Source organism: Thunnus maccoyii, chromosome 3 (genome assembly GCF_910596095.1).
Source record: "Thunnus maccoyii chromosome 3, fThuMac1.1, whole genome shotgun sequence".
Lineage (NCBI taxonomy): Eukaryota > Metazoa > Chordata > Actinopteri > Scombriformes > Scombridae > Thunnus > Thunnus maccoyii.
In genome coordinates, this window is record NC_056535.1 from 26650122 (window position 1) to 26670196 (window position 20075).

The 20075-nt window shown below is 40.1% G+C and overlaps 1 protein-coding gene across 1 annotated transcript in view; it reads right to left on the bottom strand.

Moving 5' to 3' along the window:
• phc2b (polyhomeotic homolog 2b (Drosophila)) overlaps window positions 1–17965 on the bottom strand; it is a 37172-nt gene extending 19207 nt beyond the window's left edge. Inside the window, exons 1-7 of the mRNA XM_042406841.1 lie at window positions 17819–17965; window positions 6361–6688; window positions 4610–4768; window positions 4390–4467; window positions 3916–4077; window positions 2807–2941; window positions 2137–2431 (exon numbers count right to left, since the gene is read on the bottom strand). Coding sequence (XP_042262775.1) covers window positions 2137–2431; window positions 2807–2941; window positions 3916–4077; window positions 4390–4467; window positions 4610–4768; window positions 6361–6630 — 1099 coding nt within the window. The 5' untranslated portion in view covers window positions 6631–6688; window positions 17819–17965. The remainder of the gene's footprint in view (window positions 1–2136; window positions 2432–2806; window positions 2942–3915; window positions 4078–4389; window positions 4468–4609; window positions 4769–6360; window positions 6689–17818) is intronic.
• Between the last annotated feature and the right edge of the window lie 2110 nt (window positions 17966–20075).

Below are 20075 nucleotides of genomic sequence, written 5' to 3' on the forward strand. Positions count from 1 at the left end.
CACTAGAGGTGGGTGGGGGAAAAAGGAGAAAAAAAAAACGATTCACGAAAGAATCTTAATTCTTATCTCCTACAATTCTGAATTGATTCACCAATATCAAAAATTGATTTTCTAAATGTTAGTTAATAACATGATGTTGATGGGAAGAAATATGCAGAACTGAAATGTGAAGGTCAGCGCAGCACCTGACAGTCTACGGCACACACACGCTACAGTTCATCTTATAGTTCACCTTCAAAATAAGTCAAGCATTTAATGGCTAAATAATTACCCTTGCGAGACGAATGTGAAGTATATTTTAGTCATGTTAGCGGAGCAGCAAATTCCGGCAGTAACAAACTGACCGGCTGACCAACACACACTGCAGCATTAAAACAACTTAAACCAAGTCTGAGGTGAAGAAAATAACTCGGTGCACAAGTCTGTTTCACCTCAAAAACCCTGCGCTCACTCAGCGTCCCTGGAGCTAACCGTGCAGCAGAGAGGCTGCTCTCCACAGCAGTAACACAGTGGAGCACTCCACCTCCCCCTCATTTTGTTATTCTCATACAGGAAGGAGACTGTACGATGCTTTGAATGAATTAATTCGTCAATTAATGCAGTTAACTTTTTATCTTAAGTGCCAGCTATGTTTCATATTGTATTTCAGTGGACTAAGAACACCGGTGAATGGTTTGGCACACAGTGTACTGAAGCAAGAGACTGAAAATAGTGCCCCCTTTTCTATTCATTCAATCGAGAGTTGGTTTGATTCTGAATCGAATCAGACACCAAGAATCTGAATCGAATCGATTCATGAGATTCCCAAAGATTCACACTCTTAACTCACACTAAAAAGAAAAAAAGAAAAAATTGACTTTCAATTACACAGTAAGTGGTTTAAAAAGCCTCTTGCATGGCAGCGTGCCTTTCACAGCTTCTAGTTCACAAAGCAGCTCGACTGTTCCAGACACAACGTAACACTCTGTCTTTACGGCTGGTTTCACCCCTATAGTGAGTGAATGGGTTTGTGATGCAGGTCCTGACATGTCACATTAACAGCAGAGAGAACGCTATTAAAAGCTCAAGTGTAAAAAAAAGTCTTTTCTCATCTAATCTAACTATAAGCACAAGAGCATATTTTCTATATGACAGCTGCCTGAAGCCAAGTCTATTTTAAAGTTTTAAATGTACTGTACATCTGTTACCAAAAAAAAAAAAAAAAAAAAGAGGCATGCAGCAGCTGTTCGACAATTTGGCAGCTTAATTTAACTGCCCGCAAAAATGAAAACAAACTTCCCATTGAATTACAGCGTCTGTATAAAAATAACACAAACCATGCATAAAAAAAGTGGATTGTTTACATTTAATATACACACTATTTGCTCTGTAACCAGAGTGGACTCTAGAGGATAAAAGTACTTCAAAAGATCTTGTATTAAAACTGAGGCTGATCTAGGAGAAATTTTGAGGTCCTTGTTTGACTAAAGCTTGTTTGTTAGATTTGGAGAATCTTCTGGTTGACCAACTAGGCAATAAAATATATGAGCGATGAAAAGCAAGTCTCAGAATCTCGATGAGGAATTTGGTTGTGGGGATCAGCGTATTGATCATCTGTATTTAGGTTTGATACCCAGTAGGGTTGCAACTGACAATCATTTTCATTATTGATTAATGCACCAATCATTTTCACAATTCAAAATTGGTGAAAAATGCCCATTACAATTTCCTGAAAGACTAAGTGATGTTTTCTAATTGCTTGTTTTGTCCGACCAAAAGTTAAAAAATACTATTTTTTGTTTACATCACACAAGATAAAGAAAAGCAGAAAATCTACACATTTGAGGAGCTGGAACGAGGGAATGTTTGTCATTTGTGCTTGAAAAAAAAATCATCTTCATTTATTATCAGTTATCAAAACAAGTGCTTATTAAATTGCTGTGGATCAACTAATCTATCAATCGACTAATTGTTTCAGCTCTAGTGCCCATATTATCAATATCCATTATTTTCACTACCTAGACCAACACATCAGACTTGGTCTGGTCTAATGTGGGCACTGTCACAATCAGCTTCATGGATAAGAGACCAGCAAACATTCAGATTTTAACACATTATTTTACGTTTTCAGGCTTTCAGGCTGCATAATTCACTTACCTGGAGCAATCAGAGGCTGGGCACTGACAGCTGTAACACTGCGGCTCATGTTAATAGCTCGGACTTCTGTGACTGCTGCGCTGTCCCCCTTCTTCCCTACTTCAGAGGAGCTGTCGGAGGAGCTGGCCTTCCCTCCCGCAGAGGCTTGGGTCCCCTGACTGGGATTCTTGATCAGTGAGGCAGGCTGGATGGGCACAGGGCTCTGCTTCAGGCTCAGAGCCTGCAGAGTTTGAGTCTGAGAGGAGGACGTGGTCGCCCCCTGCTGGCCACGGATGGCCAGATTCTGTACCTGATTCTTGGAGAGAGAGAATGATAGATTATTAACACAAACAGATGCATAGAAGTGAATTAAAGGAGCAGATTTTATTAGTTTGTCAGAACTGTGATTATTGCAAAAAAAAAAAAAAAATTATATAAAGATTTTATTGTTAATATCACAGCAGTAGGTACAATTTCATTCATTGTTTATCTGCTAAATGCTAACATTTCCATTACCATTTCACATCCTCTGTAGCAATATTTCCAGTCACTGCAGCAACTTTCTCTAAATCTCCAAGTGTCATGCTTACTTCCGCATTTGAATTCGCACTTGACTGATGGATTCGGTGCAGGACGTTGATAATTAATTGTAATTTTTTTTTGTAATCTGAATTTCGGAACATGGACCTACCTGTGAGGAGGCCTGCGTGGAGCTCTCTGACTGGACAGCCGTCACTGTAGCTGTCGGAGTGAAGATGAGCTGTGGGGACAGAGGAACGGCTCTTCCCAGGCTTCTGGCCACTTGTACCAGGTTACTCTGCTGGGCCTAGAGAGCATCACACACAAAACATAAAAAATGAGAAGTGAATGAATAAGACAATGCCTCTTAGATTGTATTTCTCCTCATATTTCTGTGTAAGAGTTAATACAAATCATATGAACTAATTTAACAGCAGGAGACTATACCAGAAACAAAGGCTGTGACAATCTAAATATGTGACAAACATGTTTTGCTATCTGTCATCACACACATCTGATCATGTTGTGTTATTTGTCATAATGAGGTGGCAGGAACAGTCTGTGTGCCAGCTGCACAACTGACGTCAAATTGGAACCAACAAGTTACCCGCAACCAGCTGTACCAAAATAGCACACCAATGAGCATGGGCAACAAAAATGACTTTATATTTCTTCAGCAATTCAGGTTAAAAACAACTGGACCTTAAGCCGCAGTGGAAAGAATAACCTCTGACCTCTGAAAATGTTTTCTGAGCATAGTCATCCTGACCACCTACTCTGGTGTCGAGATGAGAATAAAGCACAATATTTACTATGGCAGAGTGAGCATGCACACATAACACACACACACCAAGTCCAAAATACACACTTAAGCCAAACTTATTGACGTCAAGGACCCTTAAACTGACCCCCCTTTGATAAAATTTTGTTTCAGGGTTCCCCATCTGATAAGATTTTTGCTTTTAAATGTTTTATTACAGAAAGTGTATGAAACCCGTGACCAAAATAGTGATACATTCTGTCACTGCGTTACATATGGATGGAATTATAGTGAAATTAAATTATTCCCCTTTTTACGTGGGACCCTATAGAACCCCCTCAAGGATTCCTGGGGGTCCCCAGACCCCACTTTGAGAATCACTGTTCTAGGAGGGAAAAAAAAAAATCTGTGCTCGAGCATGTTATTTATTCAAGCAGTACGTGTGTGTGCTTGTGTTTATGCATATATGCACGCTCATGTAAATGTGCCGGTGGCTGTGCTCCTTGTGACTGCAGTCTCACCATCTGTGCGCGCAGGTACATCTGTGCCTGGCTGGCCGTGAGAGTGGGGCTAGATGGGCTGCCCAGAAGAACAGCCTGCTGGGAAATACTGGTGGGGGTGGAACTAATGCTCTGAGCCCGGCTGATCAGCTGAGCTGCTGCTGGGGAGGTGGTCAGATTGATCTACGGGGAGAAGATGAACAGGATAATTAGGTTATACGCTTGCTCTTCCACTCCTGATATCTCTACACTAATTTCTTCTAAACAACACATGCCAAATATACAAAACCACAAATTTGATAAGGAAAACATTATTACAGAATATTTTACGAAAAGGCATTTCAGCCTCTTCAAATGTAAAAGGAGCAGAGTGCATAAGAGCAAAGCATCTTAGTGCTGAAATCAATGTAGTTCCATGTTAATCTAATGGATAAAGATAACTTAAACTTCAAGAGGCTTTTAGGAGACAGGCCTGACATTCAAAACTGCACTTACTGTAGCCTGAGTGGATCCAGTTTGCTGAGATGAAGTGCCGTTCTGTGAAGAGCTTTGCCGACCAGCTGCAATACTGGCCTATCACAAGGCAGGAGAGAGGCGAGACAAGAGAAATGTACAATTTCCTGAAACATGTCTTGCAGCAGGTCAACAATAACAGCATTAGTAATCATCTGTACACTGTGAGAATGATTCTTTGGTGTGATGACTGTGGGCTGACCTGCTGTACAGCAGCCAAGCTCTGAAGCTGAGCGGTGCTGAGGTTGTGCTGCTGGAGGGCAGCAGTTTGTAACATCAGATGCTGCTGCTGAGCAGCGTACATCTGCTGCAGGTACTGTGCCGCTGTGTTAGGCTGTCTATGTAACGCTTGCTGGAATACCTGCAAATAAGAACAGAAAAAAAAAACAGAGGTGGTTGAGAAATGTAATCCTAGGCTTCCAGTGCGCCCCAAGAGTGTTCATACATTAAATTTAGATGACTCGTGTGTAAAGATTAATTAAAGATAGAGATTTGGCTATATTTTTACACAACCATAAATCAGGCCCAAATTCTGCATGAAAATTAGGAGAGAAAAATTTATTCATCAAACCTCACTACTCATATTAGAGGGTGATGTGTCCTCTGAAAGTTAAGTCAGAGGAGCTCTAGCATTAGCAAATATGTTAATGTTAATTCCAGTTGGCCCCAACTAATCCTAGTTATTGAAGCCATGTGCGGATTTATTTACTGAAAATGACTGAGGATGACACTGACACCACCCAGTCGGCAGCATTTTAGTGACAATTCATCCTCCTTTGGGACTGGCAAAAATTTTATCCAGTGTATCATGGCCTGTGTTTACTAATGTTTATGTGGCAGATGACATCATTTTATTGGTCATTTCTGATGCATCTGAAATACAAAGGTAATTCATTTTAGTCTCATTTGTTCTCATTAAAAAGTAACAACCATTTCCCAACCATGGCTGAATTTAATTGAATTTGAAATGCAGCAAATTGTATCACCACAAATGTATCTGTATCATTTTTGTAACTGTGGGCTGTGTATCTGGAAATCATTTGAGAAAGAAGGATACACATCACTCATCAACAGTGTTTGAAAATGTCTAAAAGTTTTGATCACTTCAAGCAGACGGACATGAATAAACCAAGTCTCTAAATCACTGTCAGCAAGAAAAGTCTCAACAATTCCATGACCTAATTATGACAGAGCTAAACCTCTGTCTTTGAAAATAACTCTCCTCATTCTTCACCTCTGAAAGCGCCCCCCTGCCTGGTTGCCAAGTAACCAGAGAGGATGTTGACCTGGGGTCCACGGTGTCACAGAAGCATCCGGACCCACACCTCTTGGAATGAGGGTAAAATTAGCAGAGATGCGAAGCATACTTTCATTCAACTCTCGCTGACCATAAATGACCAACAGTCCTTTCTGCTCAGAGGGCTGCTTGGTGACAATAGTGTTTGTCTTTTAAATGTCAGCAGATTGAGTACAAGAAAAGGAGGGCTGAATAGACAAAAACCCTGCTGTCAAAGCATCAGCACTAAAATCTGAGTGGACCTTATTCAGGGAGAGGGTAAGCCTGTGTAGAGGCTAATCCTGGGGTCAGAGGGTCAAGAACACTAAAGCACAGAAAGCATTCCTTCCTTCATCTTGGACAGATCCTGTGAAATTTATTTGAGTTTCCTTTATCAGTAGACCGGTAGATTTATAAAGAACACAAATGCCTCTTATTTCATTCCTTTACTTCAGTTAAAAAAAAAATGGATCAAACATAATTTCCAGAGTACATCTAAGGCCTGTATGTGGCTTCATGTTCACCAACAGAGGGCAGTAGAGCAGAGGAATGTAGGCTGAACTCAAGTGCATTTATATTTTACCAACTTTGTAGGTTTGTGGGCATCTGAACATGTCAGCACATGTCACACACATTACCGCAACTCAGCAATTTTAATCACACAGAAAGGGACTTACCTGCACAGTTTGTCGATCAGGTATCCCACTGTAAACAGATATCTGAGGCACTGCCTGTCTTCCTGTTGTAGTACTACTACTGGAACTACTACTAGTGTTAATACTACTGCTGCTACTACTAGTAGAAGTAGTAGCAGGAGTAGTAGTAGTAGTAGTGTTAGAGGTACTACTGCTGCTGGCAGCTGTGGTGCTGGAGGCGCTGGTGGTGGTGGAGGAGGTGCTGGTCCCAGTATTGCTGGCCGTGGAGGCAGGGCCCCCCGGCTCACTCATGGTGCCCTCTGCTCTTCTCACCTTTGACCCCCGGCTTTTCTGAATGGCTCTCCTGTGCCTGGAAGAAAGAAAAAGGAGAGCACATGAGAAAATGTCAACCAACAAAACATCTTTGAGGCAAAACCCAAGAAATTAAAATATTTTATCTAGTTTAGAAAACACACAACTGACAAGCAAACGACCGAATTCAGTAGCAGAAACTGAACTCACAGTTTGTATATGACGAAAGATGAACGGTCAACTTCAAGGGAAAGCGAGACTAGCAACCCATATAAAATGTCAAGGAAGAAACGCATACGATCTGATAAAGAAATCATGGGGGAGGGAAAATGAGTATGAGCATGTCAGAGATAAAACATTTGATCATTTCAATCTAATGCTGCACTTTGAATAAGCAAATGCAAACTCCTTCATAACCTGCAGTGTTTCCACTATATTCACTCTGCAGCAGCACACCACAGCTGCAGAATGAATATAGGGAATAATATATGACGGTGATTATTCTTTCATCAAGTAATCACTATCATAGACACACGCAAAGAAATTACTGCTTGCTTTTTGTTGTTGTTGGATCATTTTACAGTATGTCATTGTCCTTTCTGTTCTAAAATAGCGATCTGATGCTCTTCTTGTGTTTTTGAAAGCACGATTTGATCACTGTGTATTTATGCATTTAATAAACTGAGCTGAATAGGAATTCAGCCCTACTCTTCAGAATACTGACTACCAGAATGACTCTATTTATCATGCTCAAATCACACCTTTATTATGCCCAGAGTAATACCATATGACTGCAGACGGCCACATTGGTTGCAAATAAAGTTCCGCATTACGCAAATCTGCAGCAGGACATGAGCATCATCTGGGAAATTAATGATTCTTTTGAAGTCTGTTTTCAGGCACAAAATTCATAACAGAAATACTGAATCTAAATTTAGGAAGCCTGTTCAAAGCTTAACTGTCCCTGCACCGTTCTTCTGATTACAGATGAACTCACTTTTTCGAACACAACACAACCAGTCTGACTTCAGAGCAGATTAAAGCTGGGTAGAAACACACACACAAAAATGCAATTTGGGAAGCTCATGAAATCCACTGAATTTAGTATAAAAAAAGGACGGGTAGCTGGCTGACATTAGTGGCCACCCTAAATTACATCCTAAACACTGGAGCAGTTCACATAAACAACAACACACTCATTCAGCGAAAGTTAATTGGGAGGGGAGCAGTGGCTGTTCCGTTCCCATCCAAACAGCTCAAACCATGAGCCAAACACCACATCATCCACTTTAATATACCAATAGACCTAATTATTGCTCAAACTCCTCTGATTAGAGTCCAATATCCTTCCTACTATGTCAAAACCACATTCATGACATACGGAAGGAGGCCTAGCCTAAACGTCTGTGCATTTTTTCCCAATGTGCTAAATTTTGACATTGAATAAAAGAAACAAATCAGAATGATTGCTTTTTTGTACTTTTTTTGACTCTGACATACAGTATCTCGGACCTCTGAAAGAATTTCTCCTTGAAAGTCATGTACACAAGGGAGAAAGGAACGAACGATTTAAGCCCCTTCCATAAAAGCCTTTTTAAAGGTTGGTCCCCTGGTGCTCTGCTATCCATTAGCACAGGAGGAAAAGGTTCAGAGGTGTCCAGGCGGATGAGATGGAGGAGGCCTCAGCATGACAGGTGATAAGACACGGGAGAGCATGGGAGGAGAGAAAGGTTCCTTCTTTGGTAAAGATTATGTTTTGTTAAAAAAAGGATAAGAGGAAAGTTCAGAAGTCTTTGATGAAGCTGAGCTCTAATACAACAAGACGAGAATCCGAAGTCATTAAGAACTTGAGATGCCGGTGTTGTCGAGGAGGGGACTGCTGAGTGTGAGTGTGAGTGTGTGTGTGTGTGGTGGGGGATTCAAACAGCATGACAGCTGATGTAACGGAGCTGAAAAGAGAGGCCAAAATGGGGAGGATGGAATTTTTAGCCTTGAGGTTAGAGGTGTGCACATTAAGTTATAGGGTGGAAAGCTGGAACGGGAAGAGAGCAAGTGAGAACGGGGGGGAAAAGGGGGTGAAGGTTGAGTGAACAGGTTGAGGATTTTAAATGGGTCAGAGTGGGAAGAGGGTGTGATGGAAGTAATTAAATAAGGAGCAATGCTGCCGCCATGCCGCAATTCTTAAGCTATTTCCTCCTCCTCCTCCTCCTCCTCCTCCTCCTCCTCCTCCTCATTATTCGTTTGAGCGGATTAGGGGCCAGCTCTATAGCCCACTTATGCTACAAAGCAGACTCAGAACAAACTGCAATCTTAATAAACCATATGCTATTCCTTTAACCTTCATCCCACCAACATATTTAACATACAAGGACTACTGACCGGGATCCCTGAGGAATCCAAGAATAAACTACTGTTATAGCAAAATGTTAACTTATTTCTTCTCAAAACATTATTAGTTATACAATTAATACAAATTGAAGCTTTTATCCCAAGTACAATCTTCCCACTTCGCCTTCAAAATGACTGACAGAAGTGCCCCTACCCCCCCGATAGTGTGTGATATTTTAAATTAGGACTCATTGCAAACATGAACTCAATAAATAGTCCCATCTATTAAAACTGCATAGGTGGAATTGGCTGCATTGGACTGGGGTCCCCCAGGACTCCAATACACTGGTATTTTTAAAAAGCACAGTAAACAATGATATGAAGTCATTAAGAACAAATTGATTGACAAAGTCATGAAAACTGGAATTATAGAATAAAGCACCTGTGAGATATGACAAAAAGTATATCTCTGAGGTCTGCAGTTACCCCAGTCAGGAGGATTAAGGTTAAAGCAGAACAGCCCTAAATACAGTCCCAAGACATTTAAGTAAACAATCACTAAACGAGGAAAAGACTGGAATTTGAGTGTGACTTGTGTTTGCAGAACTGTTTGTGCTTTACATGACAACTTCAGATTTATAACAATGACAGAAAACACTCCTGCTAGGCAGTTGGCGCATATATATACTTGTTTCAATTAAACATTTTTGAACATACAAAACAGACCAAACTTCAAAGCATCAGAGCATGAATCTAATGGTTCATTGCATTAAATCTGAGAATTAAAACTAAACATAGATAGCAAACCTAGACAAAAACACAATGTAAAAAAATATAAAAACAAATGTAAATTATAAAATTGGTCAAAACAAAGAAACCATGAGTTTGCATTCAGCAGTGTCTCTTGTGAATTTAAATATATATATATTCACGCCTTTGAAAAAGCTGAAATCCAGTCAGACAAAGTGGCTTTCTGGTTGTAAACAAAGCACCACCACTGCCAAAGCCTGTCTGCTGGCCTGTATGCAGTCATTAGCCTACATCCCAGAGCCTGCTTTCCATTGCTTCCTCGTGTGTGTGGAGAGGGGAGGGAAGGGAATCCCCTCTGGTAATGATGCCTTTGGCCCCTGTCTTTCTGAGAGGAGTCACCCATCCATCAGTGAAGGGGTGCGATAGAAAACACCCCCCCCCCCCCCCAATCCTGAATCCCACTTATACATCTGCAACTACGATCGTGCGTTGAGTTGAGGGAAAAACCTGGTACCCATGACAAGTGGTAAAGCCAATGTGTTTGAGAGCACATCAAAGCAGCCCCGGCAGCCTGTAATACACTGCAAAGAGCCAGTCAAAAATCATAACAACACAATTTCAGCTGTTTGCAACCCTCTCAAGAGGACAAACTGATCTACTCATGCTGGCATTACAAGACCACAAAAACTGACTGTCAGATTTATGTCTAGAGGATTTGCATAGCCTGCAGGAAGATGAGAGCCGTTAAGAGACTGTCAGACAGACTGTCTGTCTCTACAGCGCTTAGATCACAGTCAGGGAAGTGCAGGAGCCTCCATCAGTGTCCATCCTTCAGTCCATGTGTAGGAAAACTATCCTGACCCACATTTAAAAAATACCACAAGAACGCATTTGTCAGCTGCACAAATCGATTGATGTGTGATAATGGCTTTAATAGCCAGAAGATCCACAGAGAAATGTAAGCTTGTGTGTTTGTGTATGTGTGGAGGGGTACTCTGCTGCTGAGACAAAGCCCCCTAACCCTGGTGCTCCTACCTCCTCCGGCCCCCCCAACGCGATGCAGGGGTATGATGCCCCATCCCCTGGGAGCGTGCTGTCCTCCTGCAGGATGTTGCTCCTCTTTGTCTGCCAAACTGAGTGGCTGGCTGGTTGGCTGAGTGAGTGAATGAGTGAGCGTGTGCGAGCGTGTTCCTGTACTATATCAAAACCCCCCAGCCCCTCTTGTCTACCCCCAACACACAGCTAGCTCGTCGTCCCAGCATCAACACCCCTCTCCACCAACCAGGCCGCGGCCTGCCTCCTGATTATGTGGTATCCTAGCGACAGCCAACGGGGTGCCTACGGAATCCCCGTGCAGAGCAGCATGCTGATTGGACAACAGGATCCTCTCTAATGAAGATGATGGTAATGATTTTACTCTGTCTCTCCCCTCCCCCTCTGCTGCTGCTTGAATGCTGATTTTTTTTTTTTTTTTTTGCGCATGCATAGATCTTCCAACATAAGGTAAGCTGTAATCATCACCTAAATTAATTTTTTTTAAATGACAAATCCAAAGTAATGAGGTATTTCATTAAAATGACAGGTCTGCAATTACATATTTCCTATTTTGCTTAGTCTAGGTGGAGTCTAGGTCTAGAAGGCTGAAACTGAAGGCTCCATTTCAGTGTCTCAAATTTGAAGACTGCCGGTCTACAAGATAGCTTTTCAACCATTTATAGGAAGTGCCATTTCCACAAATAACCTGCAGCTCTGAGTGGGCCAATTTTGTATCATAACATTCAGCTAAGGACAGGAGCAGTGACTTATGGCCAGACTGAACATCTAACCCATTATCTTACTAGCAGGACAGTAATCAACATCAATTTTGAGACATCACTGACACTGAAGCTCGAGGAGGAGAAGAAAGGAATTGTCATCTATCGAAGAAGCATATAACCTAGCAACAGCCTGTTATGTGAGGTAATGGTGGCCTAAATTGTTACGAAAATTATCCTAATCCCGGTGAAGCGGCGCCATTAAAGCACTAACTAATGATATAAATCAGAATCTATGAGTGACGTGCCAGCCAACTCACAGCAGGAAAGAAACAAACCACCTATTTATAGCAGTCATGGAAATGAAATACAAAACAATAGGGGGAGAAAATTGCAATCCCCTCATAAAAGTGAAATGGGATAGCTTTGCAGTTTAATTCAAACCTCACTTTAATGACAACAGTATTCATTTATGTGAAATAGGGAAGATAAAACCAGAGGATAATGGCATACTTATGGTCTGCCCTGCCACATTAACACGCCACACAAATGTCTGCTTCTATGAAATGCAGCCATTTGAGTCGTTTGCTGGTGCAATGTGGTATTGATTGGGGCCAACCATGCGTAAACCTCATTGATTATTATCTTCTCATTAGCATATAGATTAGCTGGCGGTGCAGCCTGAAACACAAGCCTGGGGGTCTCACGCTAGGCTAACGGAGCTGTGCAGCAGAAGGGGTCAAAAAAAAAAGAAGGAAAAGGACAGTGATGGGGTAATTCAGTTTGTTATGAGCTGCTTGATGATGTACTTCAACATCTGAAAGACCCTGAACTGTCATGAGATACTAGAATAAACAGCGCAGCCGCGGTGAAGTGAAGCGTAAGGGGTGTTCCAGCAAGGGGCTTTAAAAACAAACAAACCCCACCTTTTGTTCAAAGGGCATTCAAGCTCATTATCAATTTCGAGAACGCTGACGCCTAACAAGCTCTTCGAGGGAGAGCGGTATAAAAATAAATGATCTAGGCTCCATATGAGCTTTGCTTTTAGAGTTCGACATCAAAGACACTGCCAGCCAATGCACTAAAAACTTTGCTCGAAAACATACATCAACTCCGTACTCATTACGGATCCATTTAAGAAGTTTGAAATGAAACAAAAGTCTCTTGACACATTAACTGCTGCAGAATAAACTGTACAGGAAATAACACAAGAGTAACCCTAACTGACTTGTCAAACATTAAAATCTTTTATGACAGTAAATAATTTCTTCCTTTAAAGGGGCTGACTACACTCATTAGATGTGTCTGTCTGTCTTTTTCTGCCGTCAGTTATTTTTCTCTTTTTAAAGGCCGACGTAATATCTCTTATCAATTTCTATGGATAGAGTATTCAAGCTGGTTGAAATTAGAGCTGCAACTTCCGATTCATCTGCCAATTATTTATTTGATTGATTGATTGATTGATGATTAATCATCTGGTCTGTAAAATGTTCCCAGAGCCCAGGGTGATGTCTTCAAATGTCTTGATTTGTTTGACCAATAGTCCAAAACTCACAGATTTAATTTACAATGATATTAAAAAAAAAAAAAAAAAAAAAAGAGAGAATAGCAGCAAATCCTAAATGATAATCTGATGATAAACTGATGATAAATGATAAACCACGTAATGTTTGGAGTTTTTGCTTAAAACTGATTTAAACAATGAGACCATATTCAAAATAGTTGCTGATTAATTGTCTGTCGATCTCCTAATAGATTAATTAACTAATTGTTTCTACTCTAGTTGATTTTTTTTTTTTTTTTTTTTTTACAAAATGTAGATAGTGTAACTAGCAGATTTGTCATTGTTTATTTATTGCAGAAGAGGTGATCCATTAAGTCCTTGAAGGAATGTCTGCAGTTATTCTGTAATACAATTTATTAGCATAAAAAAACGACAATAAGACATGTTAGTATGATCTTAGGTTCGATTCATTCTAGACCTGAAACAATTAATCCATAAATTTTCATTTGATCAGTTGATAAAACAGAGAATTATTCAACAACTATTTTCATAATTGAATAATTGTTTAAGTCATTTATCAATGAAAAATTTCAAATATTCTGGTTCCAGCTCCAATAGAAGCTTCTTCTTCTGTACAGACTTGCTGCTTTCCTCCGTTTTAGATGACAGTACTGTGAATTGAATACTTTTGGATTTTGGGCTGTTTGTTGGACAAAACAAGCGACTTGACGACATCACCATTGACTCTGGGAAATTGTGATTGGCATTCTTTGATGTTATAGACTAAAAACAAATCTACAAATTAATAATGAAAATAATATTAATAATACTAATAATGCATAATCAAATAAATAAATGAATAAATAAATACATAATGACTGTTATTGTTATTATTATCATTATTATTATCCAACTCCCAAATCTTTTCTTAGCAGAAAACAATGCATGTAACCCACTTTCTGATAGATGAAAGGGCCTGCGCTGTGAATCTGAACGGTACGAGTCAGCATCCACATCCTGCGCGATAAAGCAGCATCTCCTTAGAGGACTCGTTGGTGATGCTGAGGTCATCCCCTGAGGCTGATGATGGTTGATGGGTCTTGTCCAAACAGAGTAAGCAGGGCAATGCCTTTGTTAGAGTGTGTAAGACAGATACCCCCTGATCCCGAGGCCAGATTGGTCGGGTAGCCGTAATTGAGCCATCTGACTCAGATGGACCTTGCCTTATGCAGCTGAGTAGACCAGTACAAAGAGACTCTGGCTGCCTTCCAGGTTAAGTGTGCCGAGCTTGTGTGTGCCATTCCAGCACACGTAGTCTCACGCTGTGATGATACAAAACACTTTCACTTGACGCTGCCCAGAGGACTGCAGTCTTTTTCTGTTCGGCTTCATTTAGTAAGGCCCCGGCCTGTTATGTGCAAATCTCACCACAAGAATAACAAGAGATGCTAAAAATTGCCTGGACTGTTAATGACTCCCAAAATAAACACAGGAGAAGCAAACAGAAAAGCACTGCGATAGGGCAGGAGACTGACAGAAAAATGAAAGATTCTCACTCTGATCTATAAATACCACAGTTAAATAGTTCTTGCAAATCTTGCAGATTAGCAACTCGCTTCAATCCAGACTGTTTTATCAAAGCAGTCTCTCTGAGACACCAATCTCAGGCGTTTTTCACACCAAGAGAAAAAAAAATAGGTCAGGTGTGAGATTAGATGAGCTGCAGCACTGAGAAATGTAGTGCTTCACTGCGTTCATCGGAAACAAGCAGTTTAAATTTATATCAATGACACAAGTGGACAAGCCAGTCATTAAAAGTTCCACTAATGCGAAGGAGAACAGAAATGCCTCTGGGTCACAAGAGACACATAACTTTTAAGTAGCTTGGCAAACTTAATTATTATATGCGCAAGGATGCATTTCTTTGCTACCCTTCTATGAACTAGATGATTGGCCCCAAAAATGTTTATAGCACAGGAGTTATCTCATGAGGTTAAAAATGCAAACACTCAATTTCTTTTCCCCTGATAACGAGATCTCTATTCTTTTGCATGAATGTTATCTTTATGACAAAAATGCCACATTCTGATAGCGGTATCCTGGTAGAAAAGGTTGGTCACTGCTTAGTATGTTAAAAACAATATTAGTGCTGTTGAAAAGATCAAATTCATCATTACCAGTGTGTCATGTCAAAACATTAGATAATACTCGTAAGAATCTTAATGTGATAAAAAAAGAAACAAAAAAACTCTGCAGTCAGTCAGAGTCAGGTGGGAATGTAAAAGGAAAAAGTCATTGCACAAGCAGTGGAAAGCAGACAGCGCTGCCAGTCAAATAGCAGGCTGAAGTTAGTTTGATAATCACTGGCTGGACAGTCAATACACTGCACTGAAGTTAGTTTAAAGTTCCGTATTGATCAGCTGGACTCAGCTGATTGCTGTCAGTGCAGCAGGTCTGTTTAGATCACAGACTCTGATCAGAGAATTATTTTAAAATCAGAGCACATAGCAACAGCTCTGCCTCTGTCTGCTCTCCCCAAACAACCTGTGAGGAAAGTGAATGTAATATGGATATAAGATGAGGGAGAATCAGGGCCATCTTACATGTAAATCACGTCACAACAAAACACAATAATGTGGCTACAACTCTTGTGAAATAAACAAATCAGCCTTTTCGTAAGACTCAGATAAATAGCACAGAACAAGTCATTTGAATATAAACTTCCTGTATTAGACCAGGTGTGTGCAATAGGAATACATTTGCAAGTAATTGTCTCTGGCCGATTCTCCTGGGCTCTGTGATCGAAGGTTTAAAAAGGAGTCACTTTATTCCATAATAACAGCATGCAATGCTTTTAAGTGGGTAAAGCAATCATCCCCCGACAATTAACCCCAGTAGCCGTGAGAAAAATCTCTGAGCTTCTCCTCTGAGCCTGTAGCCTCTTTTTCGTTTTGAAATAAGCAAATTACTGAGCATGATCTGACCCTCTTAAGAGTGCAGATAATACGAGGAGAGGTGTGTACCATAGGCACCAATTACAGAGATGCTCTGGAGCTCGGGTAAATCAAACTAAGGGGTGACCATATCAGAAGAATATTAATGTTGTCCAATAAAGATAAATAGTGGATAGGACATGGTGGCAAAGCAGTGCAAGCTAAACCTCCAAATTTCTTGGTGTTGTCCAACCCCTGTACAATTCGACCATTCACTGGTTTCAAGTGCTACAAAGCATGTAATTTTGCATTACTTCATGAACCGCCGCTACTCTATTTCACTCTAGTGAATGCACATTAAAAAAAAGCACACAATAACTTCCAAACCAAGGCCCTTGCAAGGAGAGTTAACTGCCAACTCACTCTGTTCATTAACAACCAGACCTTTTGAAGAATGAAATATCTTTCAATAAAACATAAAAAGAACAGAGATGGAAGCTGTGGTAACTTGCACTGACCTGTCAAGTGACACCAGCAATTCGAGGCAATGAAAAGCGACAACTCTTGTGACTGAGCCTGCAGCTGTAGTGGTTTGTCTGGATCAAATGTGCATTTTGGTCCATTGCATTACTTTGCCACTTACTTAAACAGCTTCTAAAATGTACTGATCTAGCATCCAAGCGTGTTTTGTACAAATATTTGAGGAAACCCAATCAATCTTGATTTTATTTGCACTTCTTTTTTTCCAATTTCTATCTGTATTTATTTGACTTGGATTTTTGTGATGAAACTGATGACTGTTTTGACTTAAACTGCAGTTTTACATGTAGAGTGATGTTTAGGGCAAGCCATAGTATAGTGCTGAAATGATTAGTCAATTAATTAATTAGTCAATTGAGAGGGCACGACATTGGCTATTTTGGTAATTCAGTGGGGGTTTTCCCAAGTATTTTTTCAAGCAAAACTGCTCTCAAATACTTCTTAAATATGAGAATTTGCCACTTTTCTATGACATCTATGTTAGTAAACTGAATATCTTTGAGTTTTGGACTATAGAATAGACAAAACAAGCATGCTGAATGTGTCACCTTGTGCTCTGTAAAATAATAACAGGGCATTTTCCACTAATTTATGACTTTTTATAGACAAAATGTACAATCAGTAATGAAAACAATCGTTATTTGCACCTCTAGTGTGTAACGTTACAGTCAATGACACACAACCATGCACTGTGGCTGAACACACATACACGCACACAGTGAAGGGCAGACTTGCTATAGCTGTAGTATTTTTTGACCACACATGGGTCACTGTAAGGCCATGGGCACACTATTCCCGTTCTAGTAGAGGATTATAGCTATCCTTGGTGATGACCTAACGTAACACTTGTCAAAATAACTCCTCCTCTGTGTCAAAGGTCATGACCTATGGGACCCAAGTCCCTCAGGAAAACACCTGGCTAACTTTAGCCAACACTTTAAAAGTGCAGAGTTAATGCAAAAACTAGCAAAGCAGCTATAGCCAAAAGAACAGACGTTAAGTTATTGCTTGTGAGAACAGTTCCTGTAAACGTTTTGCTCACACGCTAATATTCATTCATAGCTAAAATCAAAATAATAGCGCGTAATGAATTCCGTTACAACATTTGCTAACATTAATGCCCCTTAGGTTGTTATTCGTCAATCTACTCCTGTTTTCATCAACTAAGTTAGGCCTATATGAGGCTCTGCAGACTAAAGTTAGCCGTTAAACAAACACCAGCGTTAGCACACGAGCTGTTGCCTGCTGCTGTTTTCGGGGCCTGAGTACACGTTAGCTAGTGCGACCGATTAACCTCGCACGTTCCGACACACAAGGTAACTGACACTCGTGCCAACCGTGACACACCGTGCCAAGAGGCGATTTAGTCGTCCACATACCGTTGTCGTAAGCCGTGTAGACTCGCTCCTCTCTATGGCCCTCTCCCTCGCTGTTTTTCCTGATATTCTACACCATTTCTGGATGGTGGCTGTAAAGAGCAGCAGCAGCAAAGCAGAGCAGGGGCGGGTCGAACAAATCTTTTCATTTGCATTCCACACTGGCAACGTGATGCAAATATGACCAATCAGCAGAGAGTATGACATTAGACCCCACCCCCTCTTGTCTCTTGTTCCACGCGCCTGTCAAGTCCGCGACCGCTGTCTTGATCGCCATGGTAACAACAAGGATTTTTAACCCTTGCACTGGATTCGGTTGTCCAGATGGTAACCCTAGATTTGCGAAACTCTCGCGATATTTGTAAGGCAGTAGTAACTTTGAAGTGATCCTTTTAACCTAAAACATGATCTTTCCCTAACCCTAACCAAGTGGTTTATGTGCCTGAACCGAACCAGACCTTAACCACAGCGTTATCACATCATAAAACAGCGAGACAAGATTTTTTTTAAGTCGAAGAGAGTTTCCCAAATCTAGGGTTACCATTTAGTATTATCTTTGTGCTGTAGGTACCATAAACAGTGGTTCTCAAACTGCGGGTCACGGACGTCCCGTTGATCCTTGATGGTCTTACGGGAGGGCCAGAGATAATAAATAAAAGTAAAGATAATGTGACACTTTATTGCCCCACTTGAAAACTGCCTTTGTACATGTCTACTCCAGGGAGGTCAGAGGTCAGGATCAACACCCCTGGAGCTGGTAAAGAGTTCTGTTCAAGGGCACTTCTGCAGGTCAGATGTTTGTCAAGGTAAAGGCGTATAACCTTTCACTTTTAACTGTGAAGTATTATGTAACCCTGCAGGTTTTGAAAAGTAATATACAATAAGATAAAATAAAACAAGATTTATAGATACCGTAGATGGATAGATTAATAGATAGAATACTTTGTAAATCCCAAAGCAACCACTTGACTTAAATCATAATATAAATACAAAGAAGTAGGCAGAAGAAACAAATGTAGTTAAAGGCTAAATTATATACAATAACTAAATAGACTAACTCAAATATAAAATATAAAAAGAATAGAGATAAATAAATTGGATAAGATTCAATACTATAAGACTAGTGATTCCAAAGGTGTACTTCATATGTTATAGTGGTACAAAAACAATCTAAAGACATGGGATGAGTAAATAAAACAAAAAAAGGAAGAAAGGAATATATATACATTATATACGTTGCAAAGCCTACGCAATCTGTGCAATATACACTGTATGTGAAGTTATGAAGTTATGAGTCTAGTAGTGCAATCTGCAGGCCTTACTGAGGCAGAATTGCGATTATATAAACTTTTGCTCACTGCCTTGAGCCCAGCTTTTGCATTAGAGCGGTTTCTCTACTCACTAAGACACCACATTGACTCAAAGATTATTTTGTTGTCTGTGTGACAAAATAATCTCAATTCAAAATTCACTTATCTATGTTTTCACCAACTTTCCACTTTCCATGAGCTTTCAGAAAGATAAATATTTTAATGGCTTTATAGACCTTTTTCACAGTAAACATTTGGAATAGTCATAGCAGGAAAGGCACAGGTGGAACTAATAAAATTAACGACTACTCCGTTCCGTTAAGGCGTGCCAATAAGACATAATTGAGTCAACATGCAAAATAGGGCTCTACAACTGGAACAGAGTGCAGCCATCATTATATTAAGAAAATGTAGGGAAGGAATGTTTAGGTGAAAACAAACAAGAAAAACCTGTGTTTTCCAAATGCAACCCATTTAAGGCATAATCTGTCATTCAAATGCAAGTAAAAGGACAGTCCCTCTTCCAAAAATCATGTGCTGTTACACCATTAAAAGTCTTATGTCACACAAACAAACATTAGACAAATCTAAATGTCAACCGTGATGGGAAAAATGTAAAAAGTGTATACACAGTAATGTTTGCACCAAAACAGACCCATATTTTGAATTCTCACCATCTCATAAACACAAATAATGATGGTTTTCCATATTTACCTCAAACTTTTAGTTGTCAGAAACTTTTAGATTTGGATTTAGAGACTTTTAGATGAAGACATTTCTTTAACATCAGATAGGATATATGGGATGAGTCTCTTTTTTGACTTTTTTTGTTTGTTTGTTTTATTTAACCTCTTCCACACCATCCCTGTTTTGGAGAAAAAACTAAAATGACATACCCAAATTAAAATGATTGTAGCTCCTGAACCATAGTGACTATATGGATAAATAAG